This window comes from Dreissena polymorpha, chromosome 6 (assembly GCF_020536995.1).
Source record: "Dreissena polymorpha isolate Duluth1 chromosome 6, UMN_Dpol_1.0, whole genome shotgun sequence".
Classification (NCBI taxonomy): domain Eukaryota; kingdom Metazoa; phylum Mollusca; class Bivalvia; order Myida; family Dreissenidae; genus Dreissena; species Dreissena polymorpha.
This window is the reverse complement of record NC_068360.1, coordinates 103,443,008-103,453,780: the sequence shown is the minus strand read 5'-3', so window position 1 is coordinate 103,453,780 and position 10,773 is coordinate 103,443,008. Positions and strand designations below refer to the sequence as shown.

The window sequence follows — 10,773 nt, the reverse complement described above, 5'->3', positions numbered from 1 at the left end:
GAATTGTTTATGGGAACCTTCATAAAGCTTATCCTGCCATCATTTGTTTATGTTTAAAGATCAGGAAGTATCGTGTCAGAATATGCAGTTTATTCTACTCTTCATTCGCTCTCATTCACTTAATTGACGTAGACAATGATTTAAAAAGAATCATGTGCGTTCATTTAATTCTTTTATGAATTGTAATTTTTTACGATTACTTATTTTTTATAAAAGTAATGTGTATATATTATACAGATACAATGTCAACTATGTTGCACTTAAGACTCATTATTTAAAACAGAATCACCACAGGAATCCTACGCATGACACAATATGTTAGCTACACTTGAGGTCGCAATGTCTACGTTATCGAATCTCCAGCATGTGTTTAAAGTATACAAGTACACATTGTTACAAATAACAATAGAAATGACCCGCTCATTACTATACATTCATACACTGATATTAAATTTCGACAATAAGACATTCTTATCTTATCATTTGAAATGCCATTTTCATGAAGTTTCGACAATTATTCAGAAATCTGATCTAATCTTTGTCAACTTTAATTTTAGAATGACATTTATTTATTTAGAACGTTAATTGTGGTTTGATTAAAGAAATTACAATATAATTCGACAATCGGATCACTAAGCTGATATTAATTAATATGGTGTAATTGGTCGAACAGATTGGTATCAATGCTTTCGCACACTGAAATACATTCTTCTGCTTATGGTTTATTATATTCGCGTTAATCGATCCATAGGGGTGTAAATTATTCCCGATCTAAAATTGGTATTGTATGATCTTGGTCTAGGTCTAAATCAAGTGAGAAATCTTCGGTAAATGGAACTGAGCGCACAGTGAAGTGGGTATTAAATTTACACGCATCTCGTGATTTAAATTAACATATTGTAATATATAATCGCAATAATGTTTATGATAAATTTAATCTTCTTTTAGAAGAATATTTTTGCATGTATTGCCTTATTTACTGAAAGGGGCTTTTTGTCAAGTGCATGGACCATGATGTATTTATCAAGAATATCACCTGTCCAAAATTAACATACAGGTGTGATTATTTAACAACGATACATTATAACATGCATTGCATTTGTGATATAAACACTTATTATACGATCTCGCAATTCTAATGTTAGTATGAATCCCGATATCACTATAAAACGTTTTTAAATACCAGTAAAATTATTAAAAATATATTCTTTGTATCAAAAGAAGCTAAATAAATAATCCAATCTTGAGAAAAGTACCTTTAAAGCCATGTGTTCATTAAACATAAACCAATTTGTCAGATCAGACCAACTCAGGTGTTTTATAAGTTAAATTTGTCTTACTTTTTGTTGATATTGTTTTTATCAGGTTCCTTTGTTAGTTTACACAAGTCATGGAATACTTTCGTAGGGAAAGGAAACTATCATAAAAGTAATTTTTTTTTAGCTATTTCATGATTGTACCGTTTTCAGATTCCACAAATTGACAATTGTGAACATTTATCCACATTTACGAATAAAAGATGTGTTCCTAAAGGAGCGAACTTAAGGTTTAAATGCAGTCAATGCGCATGACTAGTCCATGGATAACAATGGAATCAACCAATGTCTACATAATATTGACATGCCTTGATTTGACCAGTTTGCGTGCTTCATAGAGGATTCGGCTGCATTTATGAGTAAGATTTTCGTTGATATTACTTCAACGAGTGATGAATATATTATTCTTAGATTTGTTCTGAGAGGTTGCATACAGGACCTTAACGTTGCAATTTAAACAATAATAACTCAAATCATGCTGATTATATATCCTCTCTTATGACGGACAGTGTGGTTAATTGCACTACACACTATTCCGTTTGCTACGTTTAAATAACTTAAAACATGTTTAAATGTTAAGACGAATGGTGCAAATATAATGTATACCCTACCCTAATCGTCAAATCTTTAGATCTTTAAGTTAGATTTAAATAACGGTTTATGTGTGTGTTTTTTAATAAGATGTCCTTTAGAAACGAGTCATGCTTATCCCAATTTTCATTGTGTTAGTGGAGAGGGATTGGTATTTCAATACTATGGTCCACGTACATGTTTTACCAATGACGTGTCGCGTTGTTTGTTGGCCTCTTACATGCGTTTCACTTTCAAAAGTTTGAATACATACGACCCTATACCAGGCTTTTCCGATGGACTACTTTTTGAAAATTTTATTTGATATGAATAATTTAAGGTATAAAAAAGAATTAAATGATAATACTACCGTAAATGCTCACAAAAACTGAATTATTGAAAATATGAGTCAAGTGAACATCTTGAATATTTGAATATTTAAAACAGCCTTAACCGGTGCAATCAACAAGACTTTAGCCTCCTCAGTCGTTCTGAGCTAATATGACGATTAGACAATATCTCGAGTGCATTTATTAAACCCACAAGGCATTTGAGGTGGTTATCTGAGAACAAACATTATTTTAAATCAAGCGTGTTATCAATTGGTATTTATCGGAGTCCGACGTCAATTCTAGTTTTCAAGGCAACCTTTTTCTATTTCAGTTATCTTGACAATGCAAGAAAAAAGAGAATGAAATAAGTTAAACATATCATTAATCGTTCCAAGAACACATCTTCTACAGTTATACATTAAGCATATTTCGTTTTTTCCATCATGTCCGCGTATTTATTTTCGGAACGAACTTTTTTTTTAACACATTGTACCGCAAGTCCATAGCGCACTAATAAATTTGATTATGCATCGTGTCTGATCGCATCAAGTCGCCTCATATACATAAGGGCCCTTGTCATTATTGTGTCTATCTATAGGACCGGTAGCAGCCATCTACAAATTACGTTCGAAATCTTCGGCGAATGTATTTCAATCTAACATGACGCTGGAATATCGCTTTCTTACCCATTTTTTACGCATTACGGAATTATAAGTACAGGTATAACCCGTCTTGAAAGTAACTAATATGAAAATTATAAAAGAAATATATACAACGAAAATGTGTTTTCTTGCTGGGTGATAATGTGATTTATTGTGTCAGTCCAGTCAGAGAATTAACACATTATCACTCTTAAATTCGCTCGTTAAAATAATTATTTCCTCACTTCACTGAAAACGATAAATCATGGTATTACCCCGAAAGCAAACACATACTCTCTTTATATAATTTGGCGTATGATTAAAACATGATGACACTCGAGGTTTGTATAAACCCTCTTGTTCGGAAACATTGATGATTGTCCCTTTAACAAGTATAAATAAGAAAATAACGTATCAGGTTTAAAATCATTCCACTACCCGACACTTAGTCAATGCACCGAGGGACGGTTAACTGAGCGTGCTATATTTTATATTTGAAATGACATGCATTTGCTCCGTTTTAGACCGACTGAAATGTGACAAAAAGGGCGCTCTTAAAATCGGTTCTATAATTTCGAAAGTTTTTCTGTTAATCGTACTATTGTCCGTGGTGATAATGGTATGGACGATGCCGGATATTCAAAAAATCGATGGGAGCACTCATATTTGTTTGAAATTTGACGGTGGCGTACTTTGCAAGGAAACCTCATCAACATTAAAGAGTTTGTTGGAAAATGTAAGTGATATGGGTTTGATTATTTAAACTTATATACAGTTACTTATTTTAATGCTTGGATATTTTGCATTAATGTACATAAGATAAACATCTCTTTATTGTTTTAATTTTGACATTTGATTCAAGAACTTTTAGTGTATTGTGTTTGCTGTCGGGATCAACAAACGTGGTAAACTATTGATGTGGTAAAACGAACACGTGTACAATTATCCATGGTTTTGTTGTTTTGTTAAGAGTTTTCCCCCTTTTCAACACAGCTGCATTGATATGTTTTAAAAGCAGTCATTTACAAGTTCTGTTATAGGAAGTACCTCAAGTATACACGGAAACTGCAGAACAAGATGCTTCAGATACAAAGAAATACTTCAACGGTAGGTATCTATAATAATCGTTGAGCGCCTTTATGGATATAAGGGAGTTTATGCCCGAGTACAGCAACACATACAGATCTTATTCAATCGCTAAACTGTATCAGTTGTTTTGCGAATCGAACTAATGGTCGCAATACAAATGTTTATCGTCTAACTTGTTATTCTTTGTCAAAATGATCTGTTGTTAATTTTTAAACTCATAAAGCACCTGAATAAAAGCTTAAAGAAAATACATATAGAATTGATCAAGTCAATGTTCTCCGTGTTTATGTAATGTTACGAGCAACTGATTGAAACAAGCAAATATTGCCAATATAATATTAGTTTCGATTAACAAGGAGAAGAAAACACCGTGTTTCACATTTTAAGTTTGACATAACATATCTTCATATTGTTTGTTTCGCTTTCTTTTTTATAATATTATTACTAAATATATCTCTGTGTTAATAAAATAAACCTCAAAGCGCAATAAATTATGGCAGACAACATTTTTGGTAAACCTTATAATTATTCAGGTCGCCTACGGGATCGGTAAATTACAAATATGTTAAGTATTTTGCTTTAGTCAATATTTCTTGAATGAAACATAATTATTATTTGTTTATACTATGTTTTTCAGATACTGTACAAATAGAATTGAAAAATGACTACCTAGCATCAATTCCAGACATGAAACCCGCTGCAAAGATTGTTGGATTACTCACAAACAAAATGACAGGTTTATGACAATGTTGTTTAAATTGCTGTTTCATACAACTAAAACATTGTCTATGAAAAAAACGACATAAAGATTACAAAAAGTTCTCATGAAATTATAAACATCTTATAGTTAATAATTCAATACAAGAGTATAATAATTCGACTAACGCATATTTCTGAAATAAACTTTAAGCCAAACTGAAAATTGTCTTTACTTCTTTATTATATTATTGTAGGCTTGGAAACAAAGAAATCAGGGGAGATGGAAACAGTAGTGTCTTGGTTCAACGGCAGAGATTTAGACTACACTACCGGCTTCATGAGATTCGGAGTCAGATACCAGAATGGTCGACTTATTGTACCTCTTACGGGCACATACAACATTTACTCCTTCCTTATTCTAACAGAAGACATTGACCCCTCAGAGATAAAAAATGAGAACACCAATGGAAAACTAGTTATTCATGCAATGTACAAATACAATGTCAAACTCGGACATGACGTGGAACTGGCGTCTTCTGTCCAAACACGCCGGCAGGCGACGCACAGAAATTTCAACGCGTTCAATTCATACATCTCAACATTGGTAAATTTAGAAGCCGGGGATGAAATTTCTGTCAAAATTAGCGATATTTCACTAACATCATATCCAGGCGATAACTTTTTTGGTCTACACATGATCTGACTAGCGATCCACAGTCGTCCACTCCATGGAGCTGCGTGCACGTCGCGTTGATGCTAAAGACCGAAGGTTCCACAGTCCATTTTTATTGAACCGGCAGGATTCATATTTTAACATTCTTACCGAAACACAACTTTCATTTTCATGATTTAAATGAAAGTTACAGGATTTGATCAATACGTTTCACAGTAAACAAAGAAGACTAAGAAATTTTCCTAGCATTCGATAAATTATCAAATATATTAACTTCTTAAATGGAGATGTGAGTTAATCATACATTTGAAACTTGGGGTCATGATTATTAAGAAAAAACACTATAAACAATGTCATCTTTTTATCAAAAAGGATATAGATTGTGTGTGTGAACAACCGAGGTTTTTATAATTGCACATAACTTAAACAAACTTAACAATTACCATTTATATAATGTTTTGTAAAAATGACGTAATTTTGAGGAATTGTATATGAATCTAGCTTATATTACTCATTGAGGAATACATTTTTTTTAAATTAATAATAATTAGAATGTATATGTATTCATGTTTGAAGTATCACTGTATATTGAAATTGCAAATATTGGCTCATCGTTATAAGGTAAATAATGATAAGCGACCGAAACCAAGACATTATTCACATTTACCATGTTTTGTTTATATTTTTTTTAAGCGCGGTACCACAATGCATGGACAATTCATGCAACTATGGTTTCGTTACTTAGGTTCATGACACTAGTTGATAACAAAAATGTTATGTTCAAAAATCAGTTTTGATAGCTTAACAGAACTTACCAAACAAAATCTTAATAGCCCAACATTACTATAACTTAAAACCAATGATTTAGAAATGAAATCCATCTCAGGTTTCGTAAGAGGCTATAATATGTATATGCGTATTCATCAATAAGTGGACATTTAACTCCCAGATTAAAAAACATCTGAGTGATTTATATCCTATTTGTAGGCATCAGTTATAAATTAATTAATATGATATTGACCTTAAATACTACAACATTGCTGACTGCGATAATGGTATTGATATGTGTTGCTAAGCGTGTGGGTAACTTCCTCTTTTGAAAATTCCCACTAAACACAATCATAGTCCTTTTGGAGACAATGCTACAATTAAGCTAACCATCTCACATTAAAAAAACATGGATTTCAACGTAATTAATCAAAATACATTATAAAAAATGATACTTAGTGGATAACAAAGATCTATGGCTTATGTACATGTGAGTTTGAGAGAGATTGAATCGATTCCTGACACACCATGAAGACAAAAGATCAAATATAATTCAATCCATTCAGTTGTTTCGTAAATGTGTTATTTTCCGAAACATTTATAGGGAACAATGAATTGTATTTTATCAATATAAAGGAGTGAAACTCCAGCTGCTGGAGCAGTATTGCATTCTTATTATATACAACTTATTGGTCCTTTATTTAAGGCGATTTACCTATTGCCAAAACAGAACGAAACAGCACAATACGAAACAACGTACACACGTACAAGAATAAAGCTGGGTAACCTCCTTAAAACGGTTCATGCAAAACATTAGGGATTTAAACCGGTTTTAGAGCGCTCAACCTAACACTTGGCCCAGCAATATTCATGAAGTATTTAAGTGTAAATACAATTAAACCTCATAGCATTACAACTCAAATAAAACAATAAAAATAGGGAATTTAAACGCATTCAATTTAATTACCATTAAATAAATCAATGGAAGGAATGAGACTCCAAAGCATTGGTGCAGTTTGTTTACCGTTACGCTGCTCTGTCATTGTAACAATAAAATAAGAGTTACAATAATTTATAAATAATAGTTCCAAAATAAGGTAAGCTCACCACGCTTATTTTTCAAAGTCACCTATACAATTCAAAATCGTTGAAAAAAAGCACACAGGTTATTTGTGAAACGAAGCATGGATCAAGTAAAAAAACACAACATATGATTATTGGTTGTTAAATAAGCATGCACATGCATATCGATGCATATTATCTACTTATGACAAACATACAATCCCAATATCAATGTTGTTAAGGGATGATATAGTATTGCAAAAATGGGCAACGCCTTCAAGGCCTGAAACATGGATATTTTTTAAAAATGGTACCTATTACGCTATATTTACATAAGTGCGTTATATCGCCGAAATACACGTGATGGTGAATAGAAATGAGGCATAGTATGTGTGTTATGCACTTAGCACGTATTCTCTCACATTCCACTGGAATGCAATGATTTTATGTAGTCGCACTTTTCAAATATAACTGCATTTCTATGCAGTGTCTGCTTCCGAAGATTTCTGATTGTGCTTTTAAAATAAGAGTCAACACAAGCCAAATCATTGTTTAATTGTATTGAAACTGAAAAAGATTATAATACTTTCTGATAAATCAATTCATTTTTTAAAATGCTGGTGAATATTTGTACACAATATTTTACTTACACGTTATGATTGTCTTGTTACAAACGACGCTTAACTTAATTATATATATTTCGGAAAATGGGCCATAATTGCTTTGTTTATACAATAAGACTACAAATTAAAAACTTGTATGATTTTTTTACAAAATATTAGTTTTCAATCATTTGTCTTTTCCGATTAACCCAAGGTAAGTATTTATATGCATAGACATACAATTATTACGACCCGAATGAAATAAAATTGTAGAACGTACTTACATAAATGATTAGTATCGATTACACTTATTACTTAGAAATCTTGCGAACCTGAATCAAAGAAGTAGTATCACTTGCAGACCGTATACAATACTTATATACAGTTACTTATTTTAAGGCTTGGATATTTTGCATTAATGTACATAAGATAAACATCTCTTTGTTTTTTTAATTTTGACATTTGATTCAAGAACTTTTAGTGTATTGTGTTTGCTGTCGGGATCAACAAACGTGGTAAACTATTGATGTGGTAAAACGAACACGTGTACAATTATCCATGGTTTTGTTGTTTTGTTAAGAGTTTTCCCCCTTTTCAACACAGCTGCATTGATATGTTTTAAAAGCAGTCATTTACAAGTTCTGTTATAGGAAGTACCTCAAGTATACACGGAAACTGCAGAACAAGATGCTTCAGATACAAAGAAATACTTCAACGGTAGGTATCTATAATAATCGTTGAGCGCCTTTATGGATATAAGGGAGTTTATGCCCGAGTACAGCAACACATACAGATCTTATTCAATCGCTAAACTGTATCAGTTGTTTTGCGAATCGAACTAATGGTCGCAATACAAATGTTTATCGTCTAACTTGTTATTCTTTGTCAAAATGATCTGTTGTTAATTTTTAAACTCATAAAGCACCTGAATAAAAGCTTAAAGAAAATACATATAAAATTGATCAAGTCAATGTTCTCCGTGTTTATGTAATGTTACGAGCAACTGATTGAAACAAGCAAATATTGCCAATATAATATTAGTTTCGATTAACAAGGAGAAGAAAAACACCGTGTTTCACATTTTAAGTTTGACATAACATATCTTCATATTGTTTGTTTCGCTTTCTTTTTTATAATATTATTACTAAATATATCTCTGTGTTAATAAAATAAACATCAAAGCGCAATAAATCATGGCAGACAACATTTTTGGTAAACCTTATAATTATTCAGGTCGCCTACGGGATCGGTAAATTACAAATATGTTAAGTATTTTGCTTTAGTCAATATTTCTTGAATGAAACATAATTATTATTTGTTTATACTATGTTTTTCAGATACTGTACAAATAGAATTGAAAAATGACTACCTAGCATCAATTCCAGACATGAAACCCGGTGCAAAGATTGTTGGATTACTCACAAACAAAATGACAGGTTTATGACAATGTTGTTTAAATTGCTGTTTCATACAACTAAAACATTGTCTATGAAAAAAAACGACATAAAGATTACAAAAAGTTCTCATGAAATTATAAACATCTTATAGTTAATAATTCAATACAAGAGTATAATAATTCGACTAACGCATATTTCTGAAATAAACTTTAAGCCAAACTGAAAATTGTCTTTACTTCTTTATTATATTATTGTAGGCTTGGAAACAAAGAAATCAGGGGAGATGGAAACAGTAGTGTCTTGGTTCAACGGCAGAGATTTAGACTACACTACCGGCTTCATGAGATTCGGAGTCAGATACCAGAATGGTCGACTTATTGTACCTCTTACGGGCACATACAACATTTACTCCTTCCTTATTCTAACAGAAGACATTGACCCCTCAGAGATAAAAAATGAGAACACCAATGGAAAACTAGTTATTCATGCAATGTACAAATACAATGTCAAACTCGGACATGACGTGGAACTGGCGTCTTCTGTCCAAACACGCCGGCAGGCGACGCACAGAAATTTCAACGCGTTCAATTCATACATCTCAACATTGGTAAATTTAGAAGCCGGGGATGAAATTTCTGTCAAAATTAGCGATATTTCACTAACATCATATCCAGGCGATAACGTTTTTGGTCTACACATGATCTGACTAGCGATCCACAGTCGTCCACTCCATGGAGCTGCGTGCACGTCGCGTGGATGCTAAAGACCGAAGGTTCCACAGTCCATTTTTATTGAACCGGCAGGATTCATATTTTAACATTCTTACCGAAACACAACTTTCATTTTCATGATTTAAATGAAAGTTACAGGATTTGATCAATAAGTTTCACAGTAAACAAAGAAGACTAAGAAATTTTCCTAGCATTCGATAAATTATCAAATATATTAACTTCTTAAATGGAGATGTGAGTTAATCATACATTTGAAACTTGGGGTCATGATTATTAAGAAAAAACACTATAAACAATGTCATCTTTTTATCAAAAAGGATATAGATTGTGTGTGTGAACAACCGAGGTTTTTATAATTGCACATAACTTAAACAAACTTAACAATTACCATTTATATAATGTTTTGTAAAAATGACGTAATTTTGAGGAATTGTATATGAATCTAGCTTATATTACTCATTGAGGAATACATTTTTTTTAAATTAATAATAATTAGAATGTATATGTATTCATGTTTGTAGTATCACTGTATATTGAAATTGCAAATATTGGCTCATCGTTATAAGGTAAATAATGATAAGCGACCGAAACCAAGACATTATTCACATTTACAATGTTTTGTTTATATTTTTTTTAAGCGCGGTACCACAATGCATGGACAATTCATGCAACTATGGTTTCGTTACTTAGGTTCATGACACTAGTTGATAACAAAAATGTTATGCTCAAAAATCAGTTTTGATAGCTTAACAGAACTTACCAAACAAAATCTTAATAGCCCAACATTACTATAACTTAAAACCAATGATTTAGAAATGAAATCCATCTCAGGTTTCGTAAGAGGCTATAATATGTATATGCGTATTCATCAATAAGTGGACATTTAACTCCCA

General features: G+C 31.9%; 1 protein-coding gene across 5 annotated transcripts in view; it reads left to right on the top strand.

Moving 5' to 3' along the window:
- The first annotated feature begins 3,294 nt into the window (after positions 1–3,294).
- LOC127834929 (uncharacterized) overlaps positions 3,295–10,773 on the top strand; it is a 438,004-nt gene continuing 430,525 nt past the window's right edge. The window contains exons 1-4 of one of the 5 annotated variants that reach the window (XR_008028289.1): positions 3,295–3,595; positions 3,900–3,966; positions 4,586–4,684; positions 9,407–10,226. Coding sequence is in view for 4 of the 5 variants with exons in the window: in XM_052361063.1 (XP_052217023.1) it covers positions 3,359–3,595; positions 8,403–8,469; positions 9,090–9,188; positions 9,407–9,855 (852 nt within the window). In the remaining variant the exon portion in view is untranslated. Of the gene's footprint in view, positions 3,596–3,899; positions 3,967–4,585; positions 4,685–4,901; positions 5,878–8,402; positions 8,470–9,089; positions 9,189–9,406; positions 10,475–10,773 lie in introns of those variants that run through there. The other 4 variants (XM_052361063.1, XM_052361062.1, XM_052361061.1 and 1 more) reach the window with 4 other exon arrangements.